Raw genomic sequence first — 26,479 nt, 5'->3', positions numbered from 1 at the left:
GAAGAGAGTCAGTGTGATAGACATAGAGAGAAACAGAGAAAAAGTCAGGGTGATAGACATAGAGAGAAACAGAGAGAGAGTTAGTGTGATAGACATAGAGAGAGCCAGTGTGATAGACATAGAGAGAAACAGAGAGAGAGTCAGTGTGATAGACATAGAGAGTCAGTGTGATAGACATAGAGAGAGTCAGTGTGATAGACATAGAGAGAGCCAGTGTGATAGACATAGAGAGAGTCAGTGTGATAGACATACAGAGAGAGAGAGAGAGAGTCAGTGTGATAGACATAGAGAGAAACAGAGAGTCAGTGTGATAGACATAGAGAAACAGAGAGAGTCAGTGTGATAGACATAGAGAGAAACAGAGAGAGAGTCAGTGTGATAGACATAGAGAGAAACAGAGAGAGAGTCAGTGTGATACACAGAGAGAAAGAGAGAGTCAGTGTGATAGACATAGAGAGAAACAGAGAGTGAGTCAGTGTGATAGACATAGAGAGAAACAGAGAGAGAGTCAGTGTGATAGATATAGAGAGAAACAGAGAGAGTCAGTGTCATAGACATAGAGAGAAACAGAGAGAGAGTCAGTGTGATAGACATATAGAGAAACAGAGAGAGTCAGTGTGATAGACATAGAGAGAAACAGAGAGAGAGTCAGTGTGATAGACATAGAGAGAAACAGAGAGAGTCAGTGTGATAGACAGAGAGAAAGAGAGAGTCAGTGTGATACACAGAGAGAGAAACAGAGAGAGAGTCAGTGTGATAGATATAGAGAGAAACAGAGAGAGTCAGTGTCATAGACATAGAGAGAAACAGAGAGAGAGTCAGTGTGATAGACATAGAGAGAAACAGAGAGAGAGTCAGTGTGATAGATATAGAGAGAAACAGAGAGAGAGTCAGTGTGATAGATATAGAGAGAAACAGAGAGAGAGTCAGTGTCATAGACATAGAGAGAAACAGAGAGAGAGTCAGTGTGATAGACATAGAGAGAAACAGAGAGAGAGTCAGTGTGATAGACAGAGAGAAACAGAGAGAGAGTCAGTGTGATAGACATAGAGAGAAACAGAGAGTGAGTCAGTGTGATAGACATAGAGAGAAACAGAGAGAGAGTCAGTGTGATAGATATAGAGAGAAACAGAGAGAGTCAGTGTGATAGATATAGAGAGAAACAGAGAGAGAGTCAGTGTCATAGACATAGAGAGAAACAGAGAGTCAGTATGATAGACAGAGAGAAACAGAGAGAGAGTCAGTGTGATAGATATAGAGAGAAACAGAGAGAGAGTCAGTGTCATAGACATAGAGAGAAACAGAGAGTCAGTATGATAGACAGAGAGAAACAGAGAGAGTCAGTGTGATAGATATAGAGAGAAACAGAGGGAGAGTCAGTGTCATAGACATAGAGAGAAACAGAGTCAGTATGATAGACAGAGAGAAACAGAGAGAGTCAGTGTGATAGATATAGAGAGAAACAGAGGGAGAGTCAGTGTCATAGACATAGAGAGAAACAGAGAGTCAGTATGATAGACAGAGAGAAACAGAGAGAGTCAGTGTGATAGATATAGAGAGAAACAGAGGGAGAGTCAGTGTCATAGACATAGAGAGAAACAGAGAGTCAGTATGATAGACAGAGCGAAACAGAGAGAGAGTCAGTGTGATAGACATAGAGAGAAACAGAGAGTCAGTATGATAGACAGAGAGAAACAGAGAGAGTCAGTGTGATAGACATAGAGAGAAACAGAGAGAGAGTCAGTGTGATAGACATAGAGAAACAGAGAGAGAGTCAGTGTGATAGACATAGAGAGAAACAGAGAGTCAGTGTGATAGACATAGAGAGAAACAGAGAGTCAGTATGATAGACAGAGAGAAACAGAGAGATAGTCAGTGTGATAGACAGAGAGAAACAGAGAGAGTCAGTGTGATACACAGAGAGAGAAACAGAGAGATAGTCAGTGTGATAGACATAGAGAGAGAGTCAGTATGATAGACAGAGAGAAACAGAGAGATAGTCAGTGTGATAGACAGAGAGAAACAGAGAGAGAGTCAGTATGATAGACAGAGAGAAACAGAGAGAGAGTCAGTATGATAGACAGAGAGAAACAGAGAGAGAGTCAGTGTGATAGACAGAGAGAAACAGAGAGATAGTCAGTGTGATAGACAGAGAGAAACAGAGAGAGAGTCAGTGTGATAGACAGAGAGAAACAGAGAGATAGTCAGTGTGATAGACAGAGAGAAACAGAGAGATAGTCAGTGTGATAGACAGATAGAAACAGAGAGAGAGTCAGTATGATAGACAGAGAGAAACAGAGAGTCAGTATGATAGACAGAGAGAAACAGAGAGATAGTCAGTGTGATAGACAGAGAGAAACAGAGAGTGAGTCAGTGTGATAGACAGAGAGAAACAGAGAGATAGTCAGTGTGATAGACAGAGAGAAACAGAGAGAGAGTCAGTGTGATAGACAGAGAGAAACAGAGAGATAGTCAGTGTGATAGACAGAGAGAAACAGAGAGATAGTCAGTGTGATAGACAGAGAGAAACAGAGAGAGAGTCAGTATGATAGACAGAGAGAAACAGAGAGAGAGTCAGTATGATAGACAGAGAGAAACAGAGAGAGAGTCAGTGTGATAGACAGAGAGAAACAGAGAGATAGTCAGTGTGATAGACAGAGAGAAACAGAGAGAGAGTCAGTGTGATAGACAGAGAGAAACAGAGAGATAGTCAGTGTGATAGACAGAGAGAAACAGAGAGAGAGTCAGTATGATAGACAGAGAGAAACAGAGAGAGAGTCAGTGTGATAGATATAGAGAGAAACAGAGAGAGAGTCAGTGTCATAGACATAGAGAGAAACAGAGAGTCAGTATGATAGACAGAGAGAAACAGAGAGAGTGGGAGTGTTTTTGTTTCTGTTGAATTATGTTTAGTTCTAAAACTGATGATGTATGTCCTTCGTTGTAGTCTTGTGCAGCTGCTTGGTGTCACCATGGCAACACTAAACTCGGGTCCTTGAGTTTGCTCCACAGTTGCCAGAAAAAGTGCTGACAATGTGAAATGATGCCAGCAGCAGCATCCCACTGCTGACTTGCCTCTGAAGCGTAGCAGGGTTGATTCCTGGATGGGAGGCCAGATGCTGCTGGAAGTGGTATTGGAGGGCCATTACGAGGCACTCTTTCCTCTGGTCATAATTATATATATATCCCAGGGCAGTGCTTGGGGACTTAACCCTGTGTAGGGTGCCGTCTTTTGGATGGGACTTTAAATGGGTGTCCTGACTCTGTGGTCACAAAAAAATCCCATGGGACTTATCGTAAGAGTAGGGGGGTTAACCCCGGTGTCCTGGCTAAATTCTCAATCTGTCCCTCATACCATCATGGCCACCTAATCATCCCCGGCTTCCAATTGGCTCATTCATCCCCCTCCTCTCCCCTGCAACTATTCCCCAGGTCATTGCTGTAGGTGAGACTGTGTTCTCAGTCAATTTACCTGGTAAAATAAATGGAAATATCTGATCCAGCGCAGTACGTTTTGGATTAGCATCGTAATGTGAAAAGGATAGAACTTTATTTTAAACTGAAGTTGCCATGGTGACATACAGTGCTGAGCGATCCATTCCAACAGAGTGCCCTGCCGAACACTAACTGCCATCTGAGGACACATCAATGTGTGTGTGTGCGTGTGTATTGATACTGTGTGCGTGTGTATTGATACTGTGTGCGTGTGTATTGATACTGTTTGCGTGTGTATTGATACTGTGTGCGTGTGTATTGATACTGTGTGCGTGTGTATTGATACTGTGTGCGTGTGTATTGATACTGTGTGTGTGTGTATTGATACTGTGTGCGTGTGTATTGATACTGTTTGCGTGTGTATTGATACTGTGTGCGTGTGTATTGATACTGTGTGCGTGTGTATTGATACTGTGTGCGTGTGTATTGATACTGTGTGTGTGTGTATTGATACTGTGTGCGTGTGTATTGATACTGTGTGCGTGTGTATTGATACTGTGTGCGTGTGTATTGATACTGTGTGTGTGTGTATTGATACTGTGTGCGTGTGTATTGATACTGTGTGCGTGTGTATTGATACTGTGTGTGTGTGTATTGATACTGTGTGCGTGTGTATTGATACTGTGTGCGTGTGTATTGATACTGTGTGCGTGTGTATTGATACTGTGTGCGTGTGTATTGATACTGTGTGTGTGTGTATTGATACTGTGTGCGTGTGTATTGATACTGTGTGTGTCAGGATTCCGGTTATATACAGTACAACAAGTGTAGACTTTACAGTGAAGTCTTACTTCCCAACAGTGCGGAGTTAAAAAGTAAGACAAATATTTTCTAAATAAATAAATAGTAACACAATAAAAACAATAACAAGGCTATACACAAGGAGTACCAGTACCAAGTCAATGTGCAGGGGTACGAGGTAGTTGAGGTAAATTAGGTAATATGTGGGTAGGGGTAAAAGTGACTAGGCAATCAGGACATACACTATATGTACAAAAGTATGTGGATACCTCTTCAAATTAGTGGATTTGGCTATTTCATCTCGTTGTTGACAGGTGTACAAAATTTAGAACACAGCCATGCAATCTCCATAGTCAAACATTGGCAGTAGAATGGTCTTACTGAAGAGCTCATTGACTTTCAACATGACACCGTCACAGGATGCCACCTTTCCAACAAGTCAGTTCTTCAAATTTCTGCTAAGCTAGAGCTTCCCCTGTCAACTGTAAGTGCTGTTATTGTGAAGTGGAAATGTCTAGGAGCAACAACGGATCAGACGCGAAGTGGCAGGCCACACAAGCTCATAGAACGGGACCGCTGAAGCGCGTTGCGCCTGTCCTCGGTTGCAGCACTCACTACCGAGTTACAAACTGCCTCTGGAAGCAACGTCAGCACAAAAACTGTTAGTCAGTGCTTCATGAAATGTGTTTCCATGGCTGAGCAGCCGTACACAAACCTAAGATCACCATGCTCAATGCCAAGTGTCGTGTGGAGTGGTGTAAAGGTCGTCGCCATTGGACTCAGTGGAAACACGTTCTCTAGAGCAGGCATTCCCAAACTGGGGTACGTACGCGCAATGCCGTTGGGGGTACGCCAAATAAAAATGTGATTCACTTTTTTTTTTTTTTTATAATAATAAAAAATAGGTCTTCACAATTTCAAACAGTCCATTTATATTTTCCAACGGGGCTATACATTTGAGTGAGGTTTTTGTCTCACCTGAGTAGCCTCGTTTCACTGCCCCCCCCCAAAATTAAACCATATAGTGTTCAGCGAAATAACAACACAATATCAAATACAGGTAGCCTAGTCAAAAAATTAACATCCAATCACATTAACTGTTACTCTCTCACAGGAAACCTTCACTCTTGCGCAGACATTTAGAAACTAAACATGACAATTTGAAAAATTGAAGCGTCCACAATAGTATTGGGCTTGCCTGTTCTAACCACTCGGTAGCTCACCTTATTGGGCTTGCCTGTTCTAACCACTCGGTAGCTCACCATATCAATAGTATTGGACTTGCCTGTTCTAACCACTCGGTAGCTCACCATATCAATAGTATTGGGCTTGCCTGTTCTAACCACTCGGTAGCTCACCATATCAATAGTATTGGGCTTGCCTGTTCTAACCACTCGGTAGCTCACCATATCAATAGTATTGGGCTTGCCTGTTCTAACCACTCGGTAGCTCACCATATCAATAGTATTGGGCTTGCCTGTTCTAACCACTCGGTAGCTCACCATATCAATAGTATTGGGCTTGCCTGTTCTAACCACTCGGTAGCTCACCATATCAATAGTATTGGGCTTGCCTGTTCTAACCACTCGGTAGCTCACCATATCAATAGTATTGGGCTTGCCTGTTCTAACCACTCGGTAGCTCACCATATCAATAGTATTGGGCTTGCCTGTTCTAACCACTCAGTAGCTCACCATATCAATAGTATTGGGCTTGCCTGTTCTAACCACTCGGTAGCTCACCATATCAATAGTATTGGGCTTGCCTGTTCTAACCACTCGGTAGCTCACCATATCAATAGTATTGGGCTTGCCTGTTCTAACCACTCGGTAGCTCACCATATCAATAGTATTGGGCTTGCCTGTTCTAACCACTCGGTAACTCACCATATCGATAGTATTGGGCTTGCCTGTTCTAACCACTCGGTAGCTCACCATATCGATAGTATTGGGCTTGCCTGTTCTAACCACTCGGTAACTCACCATATCAATAGTATTGGGCTTGCCTGTTCTAACCACTCGGTAACTCACCATATCAATAGTATTGGGCTTGCCTGTTCTAACCACTCGGTAACTCACCATATCAATAGTATTGGGCTTGCCTGTTCTAACCACTCGGTAACTCACCATATCAATAGTATTGGGCTTGCCTGTTCTAACCACTCGGTAACTCACCATATCAATAGTATTGGGCTTGCCTGTTCTAACCACTCGGTAGCTCACCATATCAATAGTATTGGGCTTGCCTGTTCTAACCACTCGGTAACTCACCATATCAATAGTATTGGGCTTGCCTGTTCTAACCACTCGGTAACTCACCATATCAATAGTATTGGGCTTGCCTGTTCTAACCACTCGGTAGCTCACCATATCAATAGTATTGGGCTTGCCTGTTCTAACCACTCGGTAACTCACCATATCAATAGTATTGGGCTTGCCTGTTCTAACCACTCGGTAACTCACCATATCAATAGTATTGGGCTTGCCTGTTCTAACCACTCGGTAACTCACCATATCAATAGTATTGGGCTTACCTGTTCTAACCACTCGGTAACTCACCATATCAATAGTATTGGGCTTGCCTGTTCTAACCACTACCGGTGGTGGTACTTGGTTAGAACAGGCAAGCCCAATACTATTGTGGACGCTTCGGATATGGCTGGGATAATGCTGGGGGAAAAGGCCCAAAAAACTATACAGATAATGTCTTCATCAAACAACACTGTTTCACAACACATCAGTGACATGGCAGGAGATGTTTTGAAACAATTACTGCTTCACATACAAGCCAGTGAATTATATGCGTTACAGTTGGATGAGTCAACAGACATGGCATAGCTGCTGGTATATGTCCTTTACATTTTTATTGAACTTTTATTTAACTAGGCAAGTCAGTTAAGAACAAATTCTTATTTTCAATGACAGCCTAGGAACAGTGGGTTAACTGCCTTGTTCAGGGGCAGAACAACAGATTTTTACCTTGTCAGCTCGGGGATTCAATCTTGCAACCTTTCAAGTCCAACATTCTAACCACTTGGCTACCTGCCCCCCCCAGTGGAAGACATCCTCTTCTGCAAACCACTGGAAATCAAGACAACAGGAGAGGATATTTTTAAAGTACTGGGCAGCTTTGTGACATCAAATGGATTTTGGTGGTCAAGATGTGTTGGTATCTGTACTGATGGTGCAAAAGCCATGACAGGGAGACATAGTGGAGTGGTAACGCAAGCAGTTGCTCCCGACATCACTTGGGTACACTGCAGCATCCACCGAGAGGCTCTTGGGTACACTGCAGCATCCACTGAGCGGCTCTTACTGCCAAGGGAATGACTGACAGCTTGAAAGACATTTTGGACACTACAGTGAAAATTAAAGCAAGGCTCCTGAATTCTTGTGTATTTTCTGCATTATGCAATGATATGGGTAGCAACCATGTAACGCTTTTAAAACATACAGAAGTGCGCTGGTTATCAAGGGGCAAAGTATTGACACGTTTTATTGAATTGAGAAACGATCTTAAAGTTCTTTACTGTCCATAATTTTCACTTGTCTGACTGTTTGCATGATGATGAGTTTCTCACACGACTGGCCAATCTGGGTGATGTTTTTTCTTGCCTGAATGATCTGAATCTAGGATTACAGTGATTCTTCTCAACTATATTCAATGTGAGGGACCAAATTGAGGCTATGATTAAGAAGTTGGAGCTATTTTCTGTCTGCATTAACAAGGACAACACACAGGTCTTTCCATCATTGTATGATTTTTTGTGTGCAAATGAACTCAAGCTTACGGACAATGTCAAATGTGATATAGCGAATGTCCTGATTGAGATGGGTCCACAATTACATAGGTACTTTCCCGAAACGGACAAAACGAACATGAACGTTATCCCTTTCATGCCCTGCCTCCAGTCCACTTACCGATATCTGAACAAGAGAGCCTCATTGAAATTGCAACAAGCGGTTCTGTGAACATTTAATTTAATCAGAAGCTACTGTCAGATTTTTGGATAGGGCTGCGCTTAGAGTTTCTTGCCTTGGCAAATGATTAAGACACTGATGCTATTTGCAAACACGTACCTATGTGAGAGTGGATTCTCGGCCCTCACTAGCATTAAAACTAAATGCAGGCACAGACTGTGTGTGGACAATGATTTAAGACTGAGACTCTCTCCAATGCAACCCATCATTGCAGAGTTATGTGCATTCTTTCAAGCACACCCTTCTCATTAACCTGTGGTGAGTTATTCACAATTTTTGATGAACAAAATATGCTTTTATATGTAGATGGTTAAATAAATAGCAAAATTATTGATTATTATAATATTATTATTTGTGCCCTGGTCCTATAAGAGCTCTTTGTCACTTAAATGTATTGTGTAGTGTGTGTGTGGCAGGCTACAATGATGGTAAAAACATTTGAGAGTGCGCTGACCCTGGTGCTAGAGGGGGTACGCGGCTGGAGGTTGAATGTTTGAAGGGGTACGGGAATTACTCTTCACCATCTGGCAGTCCGATGGATGAATCTGTGTGTGATTGATGCCAGGAGAATGCTATCTGTCCCAATGCATAGTGCCAACTGTAAGGTTTGGTAGAGGTGGAATAATGCTTTGGGGCTGTTTTTCATGGTTCGGGCTAAGCCCTTTAGTTCCAGTGAAGAGAAATCTTAATGCTGCAGTATACAATGACATTCTAGATGATTCTGTGCTTCCAACTTTGTGCCAACAGTTTGGGGAAAGCCCTTTCCTGTTTCAGCATGACAATGCTCCCGTGCACAAAGCGAGGTCCATACAGAAATGGTTTGTCAAGATCGGTGTGGAAGAACTTGACTGGTCTGCACCAAGCCCTGACCTTAACCCCTTCGAACACCTTTGGGATGAATTGGAACGCCGACTGCGAGCCAGGCCTAATCGCCCAACATCAGTGCTCAACCTCACTAATGGAAACAAGTCCCCGCAGCAACGTTCCAACATCTAGTGGAAAGCCTCCCCAGAAGAGTGGAGGCTGTTATAGCAGCAAAGGCGGGACCAGCTGTTCAGGGGGCTTTAGGTCACAGACTTGATGCTCCGGTACCGCTTGCTGTGCGGTAGCAGAGAGAACAGTCTATGACTTGAGTGGCTGGAGTCTTCCTCTGACACTGCCAGAGTAGAGGCCTGGACTATAGGCTATAATTTCTTCTTTCTTTGCACGGGAAAAACACATTTCATGCAATTCTAATACATGTGGGATATTTAATTGATTGATTGATTGATATTTAATTGATTTAAAAAAAAATGTTTACCTTTATTTAACTAGGCAAGTCAGTAAAGAACAAATTCTTATTTTCAATGACGGCCTAGGAACAGTGGGTTAACTGCCTGTTCAGGGGCAGAACGGCAGATTGGTACCTTGTCAGCTCGGGGATTTGAACTTGCAACCTTCCAGTTACTAGCCCAACGCTCTAACCACTAGGCTGTGACTGGAGACATTAGCAGAATCTATTTTAATTAGACAAATTCCAGGGTAGCCTACTCCGCTGACACTGACAAACAATCAATCACATCTACTTTGTCCATATAATAGGCCTATGAGAAGGGGAGACATGAATACAATATAACATCCATCTAAACTGGAGGAGGAAGTTATTGTCCAAAAACAGACTTTTAAGTGGCACTGACCCAACAACGATAAAGAGTGGATGTGCGCATTCACCGGGGACATGGTCGATGTTCTCCACTGGTGCCGATAAGATACACTATAGGCCTATTGTTTTTTCGCTGAGCTAAAATACTGATTAGAGTCTATTCATTGTCTTCTCTTTACAGCAATAGCCATTTGCTTTCCAACTATTTTTTCCCTCGATTGAATCTGTATGCTGTGTGTGGGATAAATAAGATGCATAACCAATATACACACACGCCACGAAATAATGCAAATAGACCGATAAGCATGACCGGTCCAATGTATTTACATCAATTAATAAGCACAAAAGCATTATTTTTTTTCTTCTCCCGGACAATTTTATTTAACGTCTTTTCATTTTTTTTATGGCCAAAAGCCGGCTATTACCAGCTAACGGAAACCCCGGTGTGTGTGTGGGTGTGTGTGTGTGTGTCCAGGCGGAGCTACGTGGGTGTAGAGCTGGTCCAGTGGCTGTGTGAGCAGTGTGTGTACGTGCGCTGTCGGAGTATGGCCGTGCGCGTCTGGCAGGTCCTACTGGAGCTGGGCATCCTACTGTCTGGTGAGTATATACACACACACACACTTTTCTTCTTACCCTGGCATTTCATCTGAGTCTATCTGTGTGTGTGTTTCAGTGGACCAGCGTGTGGTGTTTGGGGACTCTAACTCCTACTACCAGTTCAGCTTTGAGGAGTGTGAGTCTGCAGCCTGCGAGTTCTGCGGCCTGGAGAAGGAGGCGTGGCCAGAGGCTGTTAGGCTCCTCCTACAGCTCGTCCCATACGTCCAGTTCAGAACTGGGTAATTGTGTGGGAACGTGTGTGTGAACGTGACCCAGTGTTGCCTGTGTGTTCCATGACCATCACCGTGTGTGTGTGTGTGTGTGTGAGTGTGTTATAAGAGACACACATACACCAGGACATAAATGAAAGCAGTGTTCCAACTCTTGACAAGATTCATCTCTAATCTCGCTACATATTGTTAATCCCTTAGACAGACAGACAGACAGACACATCTCTTCAATAGACTCTCTCTTTATAGCTGAAGCTGGGTCCGTGTTGGGAGGGGGGGTGTTCCGAGTGTCACACAGAATTCCAGTTCCCTCCGATAGAATTCCAACTCGTCCGTGTGGCATTCCAACTGAGCTTGCTACTGAACTCAATATGTCACTCAGAGAGAGGAAGAATGGGAGAGAGGAGAGCGAACTGGAGAGAGAGGGGAAAAACAGGGGGAGCGAGAGAAATGATAACTTCCGACGACAGAGAATAGGGAGGCACAAAGACAGAGGGAGAGATAATCTCTAACCACCCCTTCGTCTTCTCCCCTCTCCTTGTCCTCTTCTGTGTAGTCAGGAGGTCGAGCTGGAAGGAGGGAGGGAGGGAAAGGGAGAGTGTGATGCCATCACTATCTGTCCTGCTACTGCATCCATCATGGTTTATCAGATCACACGCTCTCCCGCACACACATCCACGCACACATGCACACACACACTCTTTCTCCTTCGCAACTGAAGCCACAGAAAAAATGTTAATGATATGCAAATTATTCTGGGAACAGTGGGAAGGTGTGTGTGTGATAGAGAGAGAGGGACTGTAGTATACAAAATGTGTCTTCTAAAAGACAACACATTACATCAGAGACCTGAGGGCACTTTTTCTGCTGCTAAAGAGATTAGTTTACCCTAAAACACTGTCCTGTTGATATACACACACACACACACACACAGAAAAAACATGTACGCACAGAAGGAGGAAAAGAGAGGAGAGAACAAGGTCTTGTTTCCTGTTTAGATCCAGTAGCAGTCGAGGTGGCAGTAGAGGTACCAACAGAAAGACCACTAGAGCAGGGCTATTCAACTAGAGTGCCTTTAGAAAATATTCATTGCCCTTGACTTATTCCAAAATGTGTGTTGTTACAGCCTGAATTAAGAATGGATTCAATTGTTTCTCTCACCCATCTACACACAATACCCCATAATGACAAAGTGAAAACATGTTTTTAGAAATCTTAGCAAATTTATTGAAAATGAAGTACAGAAATATCTTATTTACATACAGTACCAGTCAAAAGTTTGGACACTTCTCATTAAAATTTTTTTTTTTTGTGTGTGACTATTTTCTACATTGTAGAACAATAGTGACAATGTCAAAACTATGTAATAGCACAAATGGAATCATGTAGAAAATCTAAAAAGTGTTATTAAAATACATATGTTTAACTTTTAACTTTTTAACAAGGTACACCTGTTAATTGAAATGCATTCCAGGTGACTACCACATGTAGCTGGTTGAGAGAATGCCAAGAGTGTGCAAAGCTGTCATCAAGGCAAAGGGTGGCTACTTTGAAGAATATAACATATATTTTGATTTGTTTAACATTTTTTTGGTTACTACATGATTCCATATTTGTTATTTCATAGTTATGTCTTCACTATTTTTCTATAATGTAGAAAATAGTAAAAATAAAGAAAAACCCTCTAATGAGTGTGTTTTGACTTGTACTGTAAGTATTCACACACATGTTAGAATCACCTTCGGCAATCTTCCTGGGTAATTCTCTTTGCACACCTGGATTGAACAATATTTGCACATTATAATTTTTTTTAAAGTGTGTGTGTGTGTGTTGTAGGTCTGAGGAGGACTCGGAGGGGAACAGAGATGTCTGCGGGGACAGCTTTCTCCAGATGAAAGCACTAGAGAGACTCACCTCCACGGTGTGTGTGTGTGCCTGCCTGCCTGCCTGCCTGTTTGACAGGAGCTGTCATTGAGTTTGCTGTATGTTCTACCCCTACAGGTCCAGAATGAGTTGGCTGCTGCTCTTGCCCTCAAGGCTCGCAAAGCCAGTGAGTTGGTTACTATATTATGTGTGTTAGTGATGCGCAGGTCAGCTGTTTGTTCCCCCGAAGCCGCCTGCTAATAACCCATCCTCAACCCCTCAACTATATGTGATAAAGTGAGGTCACACCCAACCTTAACCCGCAAATAGAAAATGCACTGTACAGTCAGATTACGGAACAATTTTTTAACGGATTTGGCAGGATTTCTTTTTTTAAGCCTAATTTAGATGTTTGTGCATATAATTTCCAACATTTTGGTAGTCTATTTGTTAGTCAACATGTCTATAATTACATACATGCAGCTTCTCTTCTGTCATTACTGCCCTAGAAGTCAAAATAAACTCTTGCTCACCAGAATAATGTTAGATATCGATGAATGCTTCAATGTAGTTGACACCGGTAAAGTTTTCTCTTTCGTCTCTGCTTGTCTTGCACAGCAGACGTTTAGGGACCAGGGAGAAAATGCAAAAACATATATATATATATTTTTAAATGGCATCGGTTTTAAGGAAATTAAAAGCATGTGAATATGACCCAACATGTTTCTGATAAGATTTCAGTTCGACATGGAGGCATATTTTATATGGTTGAAATGCTATCAGATTTGATGATGCTGATAAAGATAGCACATTTACAGACGGTCCCTAACCTCGCATTCATTCTCTCAAGATGCTGAAAGAAAGAAATCATATTCCTCCACTCCTGTTCCCGAGTCAAAATGTATCATTTTACAGCAAGAAATGCTTAATTCTGCAGGAATTCCTATTAGGCCAAGTGAGAGGATATATTCCTATAATCAGTGTCCAGATTTCAGTTTCTATTCCATTTAACCCATCTAAACAGTACAGTTCCCTTTGACGTGCATATTTGAAGTCCCTGCCTTGTGACTGTGGAATTTGTATAGCGCCTCTCACCATCATCACACATAACATAACCGGCACTGCCATCATCCTCTTTTACCACTTCAACAAATCTTTACCAAACATGACTTTTCTGGCCCTTCCTTCGCTTTATTTTAAACTCTCCATTTGCAGCGTTTCTATTATTGAATTCAATGCCGACATTGTCTCCTTTTTGCCTCAGTGGATCGACGGTAACTTTTTTTCCCTTAAATTCCCAAAAGCATTTGGTGATTGGCGTGTATTTGGCACGTGTACAGTTAGGCCCTAAAGCTTAGGCTTACGTACTAATGACAGATACAAATAATGAAAGAAAAACCTTACTGTAGCCTATAGATTTGAATTGCACAAGAATTATACATTTATGGATTTTTAATGCATTGTTTATTCAACCCACCACCACCCACCTGCCCTTCATCCACACAGTATTTCATGACCCTAAACTCGCTCGCCCTACAGATATATCCACGGGAACTGCGAGTTGAGTCAGCCTGCGCATCACTATTGTGTATTACTACAGTATGTTGGTGCAAATAAAACCTTAGTTATAGGTGATTAGTCATGACAGCTGTCAATCTAACATACTGTGTTGTGATTGGTTGCAGTGGCAGAGCAGGATGGCCAAGAGTCACCAGACTCCACTCCTCGACAGACACCCACACCCAACGAGGAGAACACCATGGTAGGATACAAACACACACTGGCAGACCGGACACCCACGCCGGTTTAGTTTAGAAAACCATCTCTCCTCAGAAGCGACAGTTACAGGAATATAAAAGCAGCTTGATTGCCGTAGCATCATCAGGGAAACTGGGCAGAAGGCAGTTGTGCTTCAAATACATCAGTTCTGCAACATCTTTTTAATTGAGCCTCTCATTCTCCTTAATGGCTGAGATGAACTGTATAGGAAGCTCTGTGGACAGGTCGTCTGGATACTGGACAGCCAATGAATTGGCAGATGCAAACAGATTATCATATTTAGCCGTTCTTGAGGGCTTGAAAAAAAGAAAAAGTGGTTTGCGAGTTGTGTGGTTGCAATATCAACGGTCTCTTATCTCTGGTATATATCTTGGCATGCATCATTCAAGTTTAAATCCTGTGCAGCGCAATGTACATAGGCCTATAATGCACAATGTTTTAGGAAAGACTGTCTGGGTTGGTAATACTCAGTATAGAAAACAGTCAGGCCCGCAACCTTGACCTGTAGGCTGTGGTGAAAACATTTGCACCCAAAAAAAGGAGGATTTATGGAGACCAGGGGAGTCTCTCAAGTTGGATTTAAATTTAATTTACCTTGAGTTTGCAGCCCATTTGTGTAGGCAATTAGACAGACAAAACCCGATGAGTTCAACAAGAAATATTGGCTAAATTTATCCTCAAGCTGACTACTCTTTTCCTCATTGTTGGGCTATTTGGTGTGTCATTTTTATAATAAGTTTATAAGTAGTAGCTAAATACGGTATATAGCTACTAGAGATCGACCGATTATGTTTTTTCAACGCCGATACCGACACCGATTATTGGAGGACCAAAAAAAGCCGATACTGATTAAACAGCCGATTTGTATTTATTTATTTATTTGTAATAATGACAATTACAACAATACTGAATGAACACTTTTATTTTAACTTAATATAATACATCAATAAAATCAATTTAGCCTCAAATAAATAATGAAACATGTTCAATTTGGTTTAAATAATGCAAAAACAAAGTGTTGGAGAAGAAAGTAAAAGTGCAATATGTGCCATGTAAGAAAGCTAGTGTTTAAATTCCTTGCTCAGAACATGAGAACATATGAAAGCTGGTGGTTCCTTTTAACATGAGTCTTCAATATTCCAAGGTAAGAGGTTTTAGGTTGTACTTAATATAGTATTTATAGGAATATTTCTCTCTATACCATTTATATTTCATATACTGTACCTTTGACTATTGGATGTTCTTATAGGCACTTTAGTATTGCCAGTGTAACAATATAGCTTCCGTCCCTCTCCTCGCCCCTACCCGGGCTCGAACCAGGAACACATCAAAAACAGCCACCCTTGAAGCATCGTTATTGTCACGCGTCAAGTTATAATAGAGAAATGAGGGGTGCCATAATGAAGCTTGGGAGGTGCTGAGTGCAGGGAAAAACGGTCACATGGCAGTACTGATAAGGGGAGGAACCGTTTATTGCCCATATCACTTAGCTTCCTGCCTAGCATTAAACATGCAATGTTTAGCGATAAGTAGGAAACTCCACCCAAAGTTGGGTATGTATACTGCCACGGATGGAACCATGTCTTTGTTGATTCAGCTGTTCGATCCTCTGGAAGAATAAACTTGGTTTAAGCTTTTAGAGTGTCCGTTGAGTTCTTACACTGATAATTAGAATCTAAAACCACTATCTTCTAAAAGTTAACAGTGCCAATCTTGCCAATCCATTAATTATTTTACTTACTATGACTGGGTGTGAGATAGGGCTGGGCGATAAATCAATATCAATAATTATTGAGGTAATTACTTCCCTCAATAATGATACAAAAACCTTTAGATTCATTTTCGATAATGTCGATATAGAATAATTAGGGACAGTAGTCCATTTCACCTCTGACGCAGCTGTCATGCCCTGACCTTAGAGAGCTTTTTATGTCTCTATTTTGGTTTGGTCAGGGTGTGATTTGGGTGGGCATTCTATGTTCCTTTTTCTATGTTTTGTATTTCTTTGTTTTAGCCAGGTATGGTTCTCAATCAGGGACAGCTGACTATCGTTGTCTCTGATTGGGAACCATACTTAGGTAGCTTTTTCCCACCTATGTTTTGTGGATAGTTATTTTCTGTTTAGTGTTTTCTGCACCTGACAGAATGTTTCGGTTTCGTTTATTCTCTTTGTTATTTTGTTCCAGTGTTCAGTTCAATAAAAGTAATGAACACTTACCACTCTGCACTTTGGTCCGATTCTTCCTCTTCAGACGACGACACCCGTCACAGTTATCCATTGCTCCACAAATGCTGCGGCCCTTGCAGAGCAAGGGGAACAACTTCAAGGTTGAAGAGCGAGTGACGTCACCAATTGAAACGCTAATAGAGCACACCCCGCTAACTAGCTAGCCATTTCACATCGGTTACACTAGCCTCATCTTGGGAGTTGATAGGCTTGAAGTCATAAATGCTTTAAGCACAACGAAGAGCTGCTGGCAAACGCACAAAAATGCTGTTTGAATGAATGCTTACGAGCCTGCTGGTGCCTACCATCGCTCAGTCAGACTGCTCTATCAAATCATAGACTTTTTTTATTTGTTTATTTTAATTATTTTTTTTACCCCTTTTTCTCCCCAATTTCGTGGTATCCAATTGTTCTAGTAGCTTGTCTCATCGCTACAACTCCCGTACGGGCTCGGGAGAGACGAAGGTTGAAAGTCATGCGTCCTCCGATACACAACCCAACCAGCCGCACTGCTTCTTAACACAGAGCGCATCCAACCCGGAAGCCAGCCGCACCAATGTGTCGGAGGCTACACTGTGCACCTGGCAACCTTGGTTAGCGCGCACTGCGCCCGGCCCGCCACAGGAGTCGCTGGTGCGCGATGAGACGAAGGACATCCCTACCGACCAAGCCCTCCCTAACCCGGACGACGCTAGGCCAATTGTGCGTCGCCCCACGGACCTCCCGGTCGCGGCCGTTACGACAGAGCCTGGGCGCGAACCCAGGGACTCTGATGGCCCTTAACCACTGCGCCACCCGGGAGGCCATAGACTTAATTATAACATAATAACACACAGAAATACGAGCCTTAGGTCATTAATATGGTAAAATCCAGAAACTATCATTTCGAAAACGTTTATCCTTTCAGTGAAATACTGAACCGTTCCGTATTTTATCTAACGAGTGGCATCCATAAGTCTAAATATTGCTGTTACATTGTACAACCTTCAATGTTATGTCATAATTATGTACAATTCTGGCAAATTAATTACGGTCTTTGTTAGGAATAAACGGTCTTCACACAGTTCACAATGAGCCAGGTGGCCCAAACTGCTGCATATACCCTGACTCTGCTTGCACGTTCCGTGCAAGAGAAGTAACACAATTTCCCTACTTAAAAGAAAGTCATGTTAGCAGGCAATATTAACTAAAGGTTTAAAAATATATATGTACGGTGAACTAGGTGTGTGAGGAATGGAATCAGGCGCAGAGAGTTCCACAGGGAAAGTGCACTTTAATACGGCACAAACAAACAAGCCCACAACACAGGGCGCGGAAATATGTGGACCACCCAAAAACACAGGGTAACAGGTACAGAACACGAACACACCTAACGCACACACGTAACACAAAATTAATCGCGCACTAAACGAGGGCGGGTAAAACCTACTTTAAATAAGGAAGCCCATCAAGCACACACAAATAGACACAGGTGCAACTAATAAGACAGCGGAAAAGGGATCGGTGACGCCTAGAAGACCGGTGACGACGACCGCCGAGCACCGCCCGAACAGGCAGGGGAGCCAACTTCGGCGGAAGTCGTGACAGTACCCCACCCCGACGCGCGGCTCTCGCAGCACGCCGCCACCGGCCTCGAGGGCGACCCGGGGGGCGAGGCACCGGGTGGAGGCGGTGGAAGTCTCTCAGGAGAGAAGGATCCAAAATGTCCCCCACCCAGCACCTCTCCTCCGGACCGTACCCCTCCCAGTCCACGAGGTACTTTAGGCCCCTCACCCGGCATCTCGAGTCCAGAATGCCACGTACTGTGTACGCCGGGGGGACCTTGGGCACCTCACCTTCCTGAAGGGGACCAGCCACCACCGGCCTGAGGAGAGACACATGAAACGAGGGGTTAATACGATAATACCTAGGAAGTTGTAACTTGTAACACACCTCGTTTATTCTCCTCAGGACTTTAGATGGCCCCACACACTGCGGCCCCAGCTTCCGGCAGGGCAGGCGGAGGGGCAGGTTTCGAGTCGAGAGCCAGACCCGGTCCCCCGGTGCGAACATGGGGGCCCCACTGCGGTGCTGGTCAGCGCTCCTCTTCTGCCGTTCCCCCGCCAGTCTCAGCGACTCCTGGACGGCTTTCCAGATGTCCTTGGAGCGCTGTACCCATTCCTCTACCGCAGGATCCTAGGTCTGGCTCTGATGCCATGGGGCCAGGACCGGCTGGTAACCTAACACACACTGAAACGGAGACATGTTCGTTGAGGAGTGGCGGAGGGAATTCTGAGCGAGCTCAACTCAAGGAACATACCTCGCCCACTCACCTGGCCGTTCCCGGCAATATGACCGCAGAAACCTGCCCACATCCTGGTTTACGCGCTCCACCTGCCCATTACTCTCGGGGTGAAAACCCGAGGTCAAGCTGACCGAGACCCCCAGTCTCTCCATAAACGCCCTCCAAACTCTGGACATGAATTGGGGGGCCCGATCAGAAACAATGTCCTCAGGCACCCCATAGTGCCGGAAGACATGGGTAAATAGGGCCTCTGCAGTCTACAGGGCAATGGGATGAGATGGCAGGACGACCAGGATCGATCCACAACGACCAGGATCGTAGTACTTCCCTGGGACGGGGGAAGGTCGGTAAGAAAGTCCACTGATAAGTGTGTCCACGGCCGTTGTGGAACGGGGAGGGGCAAGTGTTGAGGAGCCTTACTCTGAGCAGGAAGAGACATAAAATCTCACGTCCTTGGCCCATGTGGGCTGACAGTATCTCACCCTAAGTCTCCGCACTGTCCTCTCGATGCCAGGATGACCCGAGGAGGGTAGAGTATGAGCCCAATGGATTAGTTTATCACGGACCCCCCTCGGCACGTACTGAGGCCCTGCTGAACACTGAGGGGGGGCCGGCTCTAATCGTGATGCCCTCTCTATCTCCGCGTCCACCTCCCATATTACCGGTGCCACGAGCCATGAAGGTGGAATGATGGGAGTCGGCTCAACGGACCGCTCCTCGGTATCATAGAAGCAGGACAGCGAGTCGGCTTTGGACAGGGAGCCTGGCCGGTACGAGATGGTGAAACGAAACCGGGTAAAAAACATGGCCCATCTAGCCTGACGCGGATTTAGTCTCCTCGCTGCCCGGATATACTCTAGATTACGATGGTCAGTCCAGATGAGAAAAGGGTGCTTAGCCCCCTCAAGCCAATGTCTCCACACCTTCAGAGCCTTGACTACAGCTAACAACTCCCGGTCCCCCACGTCATAGTTTCATACTTCCTCGAAAAGAAGGCACAAGGGCGGAGCTTTGGTGGCACACACGAACGCTGGGACAGCATGGCCCTGACCCCAGCCTCGGATGCGTCCACCTCCACTATGAACGCTAAAGAGGGGTCCGGATGCGCCAACACGGGCGCATTGGTGAACAGCTCCTTCAGACGATTGAAAGCTCTACCCGCCTCTGCTGACCAACGCAAGCGCACCGGTCCTCCCTTCAGCAGTGAGATAATGGGAGCAGCCACCTGACCAAAATCCCGGATAAACCTCCGGTAGTAATTGGCAAACCCTAAAAACCTCTGCACCTCTTTCACTGTGGTCGGAGTCGGCCAATTACGCACGGCTGTAACGCGGTCACACTCCATCACCACCCCGGAGGTGAAAATACGATAACCCAGGAAGGAAACGGCCTGTTTGAAGAACACACATTTCTCGACCTTGCAATACAGGTCATGCTCCAGCAGTCGCCCAAGTACCTTACGCACCAGAGACACGTGCGCCGCATTCTTCAACCCATATGGCATGACGCGGTACTCACAATGGCCAGATGTAGTACTAAATGAGGTTTTCCACTCATCTCTTCCCCGGATACGCACCAGATTATACTCACTCCTCAGGTCCAGTTTTGTGAAGAAGCGCGCCCTTTGAAATGATTCCACCGCCGTAGCGATGAGAGGTGGTGGGTAACTAAACCCCACTGTAATAGAATTTAGACCTCGATAATCAATGCACGGACGCAGACCTCCCTCCTTCTTCTTCACAAAAAAGAAGCTTGAGGAGACAGGTGATGCGGAGGGCCGAATGTACCCCTGTCCCAGCGATTCAGCAACATATGTCTCCATAGCTACTGTCTCCTACTGGGACAATGGGTACACGTGACTCCTAGGAAGTACAGCGTTCTCCAGGAGGTCTATCGCGCAGTCCCCTCGACCATGGGGTGGTAATTGGGTCGCCTTCAGTAAGGCGATAAGGCGATAGCCAAATCGGCATATTCAGAGGGAATGCGCAAGTTGGAAACCTGGTCTGGACTCTCCACCGTAGTCGCACCAACGGCAACTCCTATACACCTGCCTGAACACTCCTCTGACCACCCTCTAAGGGCCCCCTGTCGCCAGGAAATCACCGGGTTGTGCTGAGCTAGCCAGGGAATTCCCAACACCACTGGTGAATCGATAAGGAACAGACTAATCCGCTCCTTATGATCCCCCTGCGTTACCATGTCCAGTGGCACCGTGACCTCCCTGACCACTCCTGACCCTAATGGTCCAGAACACGAACACGAACACACCTAACTAACGCACATACGTAACACAAAATGAATCCCGCACAAAACAAGGGCGGGTAAACCTACTTTAAAGAAAGTGTCACGGTCGTTATAAGGATCGGACCAAGGCGCAGCGTGGTATGTGTACATTCTTATTTATTTAAAGACTGAAACACTGAACAAACTAACAAAATAACAAACCGAAACGTGAAGCTATACAAACGAGTGCTGACAGGCAACTACACATAGACAAGATCCCACAAATACCAAAGGGAAATGGCTACCTAAATATGATCCCCAATCAGAGACGAAGATAAACAGCTGTCTCTGATTGGGAACCATATCAGGCCAACAGAGAATTACAAAAACACCTAGACCTACAAAAACATACAAAAACCCTAGACAATACAAAACCCCTAGACAATACAAAAATTAGCATACCCACCCTAGTCAGTCACACCCTGACCTAACCAAAATATAAAGAAAACAGAGATATCTCAGGTCAGGGCGTGACAGAAAGGCATTGATGTTTATGGTTAGGTACACATTGGTGCTACAACAGTGCTTTTTATCGCGAATGCGCTTGTTAAGTCATCACCCGTTTGGAGAAGTAGGCTGTGATTCGATGAGAAATTAACAGGCACCACATCGATTATATGCAACGCAGGACAAGCTAGTTAACCTAGTAATATCATCAACCATTTGTAGTTAACTAGTGATTATGTTAAGGTTGATTGTTTTTTATAAGATAAGTTTAATGCTAGCATCTTACCTTGGCTCCTTGCTGCACTCGCGTAACAGGTAGTCAGCCTGCCACGCAGTCTCCTCCTGGAGTGCAATGTAAGGCAGGTGGTTAGAGTGTTGGACTAGTAACCAGAAGGTTGCAAGTTCAAATCCCCGAGTTGACAAGGTAAAAATCTCTCGTTCTGCCCCTGAACAAGGCAGTTCACCGTTCCTAGGACGTCATTGAAAATAAGAATGTGTTCTTAACTGACTTGCTTAGTTAAATAAAGGTAAAAAAAAATTATAATGAAAAAAATCGGCCACAATTGGTGTCCAAAAATGCAGATTACCGATTGTTATGAAAATGCCGATTAATCAGTCAACCTCTAATAGCTATAGATAGATAGTAGACTGAATCATGAAAAAATCCATAGTAAGCTAGTGTTTTGAGGGTGGACTGGCTGAATGATTGGTCATTAATAGACTGGTTTTACGCACAACAACTTTCTATCCAAGCTGGAAGAGAGCACGAGGATGGATCATGTCATGCAGGTTCAGGTAGCCTGTACAGTTTTATATTATAAAACATCTATTGGTAGCTGATTAGTATGCTGTTACAGCAAAAATGTATTTTACAATCTGCCATGTTTGAATTTTCAACTTTAATTACTGAACAAGTAATTACATTATTGCCACCAGCCAGCAGTCTAAAAATTACAGCATTGTGATACGCACGCACGCACGCACGCACACACACACACACACACACACACACAGGAGAGGAGAGGGAAGGATGGGAGAAGAGGGGAGGAGGGACAAGAGAGGAAAGTAGAAGAGTGTATACTGAATAAACCTTTTACACTCAATAATTAATTCCCTCCATCACGTGCGTGTGCGTGTTTACTTGGCTGATCTCTCTTTGAGTGAGGAAGTAGAAGAGGGGAGACAGGACTTTGGGTTGCGGCTCAGATAGAGTGTGTTGTTATCATGGGTGTTTTCTTCGTAAACAATGGTTTGCGGGAAGGTGTGTGTGTGTGGTGGCGGCACCGTGGGATAGTTTCACTCGCGGGAAGTACCCTGCTCACAGCCAATCTGCACACACACAGCGTGTAGACTCCAATATAAATAAACAGTCCATATTGCCTTACTGATGATACCATTATATTACCAAGGGATCTCCTCCATCCCAAATATAACCTGCCCCCCCAAAACAACAGATTATCGCTAAGAAAACCCCCTCTTTCTCCTCCACACATCCACACTGGCCCACAGCCCCAGACGCAGTATTTCTAAAGCCAGGGCGCTGCTAGGGAGGACACGACACTACGTTTCTGAAGAACACACAGAGAGAGAGAGAGAGAGAGAGAGAGGTTATTTTCTCTCTTTCTCTGTGACTTACAGACAGAAAGACTAGCTGACAGGGGTGTTACCTACCTTTATATTTAACCTCTCACCTCTAATCCTGTGACCTGATGATATCGTTGGGCTGTGGACTAAGATACCTGTTCTCTCAGTCCCCTTCCTTACAGCTGGGGGGGGGGGGTGTGCGGCAGGATGGTGTGTGTGGCCGCGAGGAGCTGACCAGACTAGAGCTGGTCCAGAGACTGGCTGCAGACAGCTGCAGACTACTGCAGAACCAGAACTACAGAGTACCAGACCACCGCAACCCCACCGTGAGTACACACACACACACACACACACACACACACACACACATACACACACACACACACGCCCTCTGACAAACATACTTCTGAATAATATATTTTGTGATAGTATGCTCTAACTTCACGTCAGTGTTTCACAATGTGTGTGTGCGTGTCTGTGTGTGTGGGGGGAGGTATATGTGTGGATGTGTATTTTACGGACTTCCTTTCGAACCCTTCCTTTCCTCCCCTCTACATATGTCATATAGTCATCTGTGAGAAGTTGGAACATTATGTCTCTCTAGTATATAACATTCTGTCCCTAGTATATAACATTCTGTCTCTCTAGTATATAACATCCTGTCTATCTAGTATATAACATTCTGTCTCCCTAGTATATAGCATTCTGTCTCTCTAGTACATAACATTCTGTCTCTAGTATATAACATTCTGTCTCTAGTATATAACATTCTGTCTCTCTAGTATATAACATTCTGTCCCTAGTATATAACATTCTGTCTCTAGTATATAACATTTTGCCTCCCTAGTATATAACATTCTGTCTCCCTAGTATATAACATTCTGTCCCTAGTATATAACATTCTGTCTCTAGTATATAACATTATGTCTCCCTAGTATATAACATTCTGTCTCTCTAGTATATAACATTCTGTCTCTAGTATATAACATTCTGTCTCCCTAGTATATAACATTCTGTCCCTAGTATATAACATTCTGTCTCTAGTATATAACATTCTGTCTCTAGTATATAACATTCTGTCTCCCTAGTATATAACATATATAACATTCTGTCTCTCTAGTATATAACATTCTGTCTCCCTAGTATATAACATTATGTCTCTCTAGTATATAACATTCTGTCCCTAGTATATAACATTCTGTCTCTAGTATATAACATTCTGTCTCCCTAGTATATAACATTCTGTCTCTCTAGTATATAACATTCTGTCTCCCTAGTATATAACATTCTGTCCCTAGTATATAACATTCTGTCTCTAGTATATAACATTCTGTCTCCCTAGTATATAACATTCTGTCTCCCTAGTATATAACATTCTGTCCCTAGTATATAACATTCTGTCTCTAGTATATAACATTCTGTCTCTAGTATATAACATTCTGTCTATCTAGTATATAACATTCTGTCTCTCTAGTATACAACATTATGTCTCTCTAGTATATAACATTCTGTCTCTAGTATATAACATTCTGTCCCTAGTATATAACATTCTGTCCCTAGTATATAACATTATGTCTCTAGTATATAACATTATGTCTCTCTAGTATATAACATTCTGTCTCTAGTATATAACATTATGTCTCTCTAGTATATAACATTCTGTCTCTCTAGTATATAACATTCTGTCTCCCTAGTATATAACATTCTGTCTCTAGTATATAACATCCTGTCTCTATTATACAACATTCTGTCTCTCTAGTATATAACATCCTGTCTCTATTATACAACATTATGTCTCCCTAGTATATAACATTCTGTCTCTAGTATATAACATTCTGTCTATCTAGTATATAACGTTCTGTCTCTAGTATATAACATCCTGTCTCTATTAAACAACATTCTGTCTATCTAGTATATAACATTCTGTCTCTAATATATAACATTCTGTCTATCTAGTATATAACATTCTGTCTATCTAGTATATAACATTCTGTCTCTAGTATATAACATTATGTCTCTAGTATATAACATTCTGTCTCTAGTATATAACATTCTGTCTCTAGTATATAACATTCTGTCTCTAATATATAACATTCTGTCTATCTAGTATATAACATTCTGTCTCTAATATATAACATTCTGTCTATCTAGTATATAACATTCTGTCTATCTAGTATATAACATTCTGTCTCTAGTATATAACATTATGTCTCTAGTATATAACATCCTGTCTCTATTATACAACATTCTGTCTCCCTAGTATATAACATTCTGTCTATCTAGTATATAACATTCTGTCTCTAGTATATAACATTCTGTCTCTAGTATATAACATTCTGTCTCTAGTATATAACATCCTGTCTATCTAGTATATAACATTCTGTCTCTAGTATATAACATTCTGTCTATCTAGTATATAACATTCTGTCTCTCTAGTATATAACATTATGTCTCCCTATTATACAACATTCTGTCTCTCTAGTATATAACATTCTGTCTCCCTAGTATATAACATTCTGTCTCTAGTATATAACATTCTGTCTCTAGTATATAACATTCTGTCTCCCTAGTATATAACATTCTGTCTCCCTATTATACAACATTCTGTCTCTCTAGTATATAACATTATGTCTCCCTATTATACAACATTCTGTCTCTAGTAAATAACATTCTGTCTCTCTAGTATATAACATTCAAACAATTCCTTTACTTTCAGGCCATCAAATGTCCAAACTCTGTTTTCTCTTACATTGCTAGCATACTTTCTCAAACTAAATGGATGTGGTTTTGCTGCAGCAGATTCTAACTGTGTGTGTAGATGTACATTATGTGTGCCATGTGTGTGTGTGGTTGGTGTGTGTTTAGAGGGGTAAGTAACCCTGTATCAGATATCAGACCGTTGTTTTAATCTGCAACTCACAGGGAGTTGATGGGAGATGCGGTGGGTCCTTGCCCAAGAGATAGGGTGGTCGTGGTCTTCACAGTTGATTCCGCAGGTTGCATGACATGAGCTGAATGAAATCTAAAAGTCTTTGAAAATAAAAAAACTTTTATATGCTCAGTGCTCCGTTGACCTTTCACAAAGATGCTTCTTTTTGTGAGAAATCTTCTAAGAACAATGGGAATTTTGCATTAATATGACAAGTGTACTCTTAAATATGAAAATACTTCATGTCATGTCTCAAAATCTATATACATCTTAGCTCTATATTGTTTTTTGTCCTGTGGGTTCGAGAGGAAAGTGAGCCTGTCAGGTAGCAGTAGTTTTCATTCTTGCACAGAATCCAGTCTATCTGATGAGATGCCATTTTTCAGAGTTTTGACCTA

The 26,479-nt window shown here is 43.1% G+C and overlaps 1 protein-coding gene across 3 annotated transcripts in view; it reads left to right on the top strand.

Annotated features, from left to right (window-relative positions):
* Positions 1–26,479, top strand: part of LOC110496523 (rap guanine nucleotide exchange factor 5) — a 64,205-nt gene that overhangs the window by 13,877 nt on the left and 23,849 nt on the right. For 2 of the 3 annotated variants that reach the window (XM_021572478.3, XM_036953253.2), the window contains exons 4-9: positions 10,334–10,455; positions 10,532–10,694; positions 12,522–12,606; positions 12,687–12,735; positions 14,234–14,310; positions 23,320–23,478. In XM_021572478.3, the coding sequence (XP_021428153.3) occupies positions 10,334–10,455; positions 10,532–10,694; positions 12,522–12,606; positions 12,687–12,735; positions 14,234–14,310; positions 23,320–23,478 (655 nt within the window). Of the gene's footprint in view, positions 1–8,963; positions 10,456–10,531; positions 10,695–12,521; positions 12,607–12,686; positions 12,736–14,233; positions 14,311–23,319; positions 23,479–26,479 lie in introns of all 3 variants that reach the window. The other variant, XM_090209032.1, reaches the window with a different exon arrangement.

The sequence above is a fragment of the Oncorhynchus mykiss genome, chromosome 18, assembly GCF_057628025.1.
Source record: "Oncorhynchus mykiss isolate SJ-2025 chromosome 18, ASM5762802v1, whole genome shotgun sequence".
NCBI lineage: Eukaryota > Metazoa > Chordata > Actinopteri > Salmoniformes > Salmonidae > Oncorhynchus > Oncorhynchus mykiss.
The sequence above is the reverse complement of the archived record's forward strand: the minus strand, read 5'-3'. Positions and strand labels throughout refer to the sequence as shown.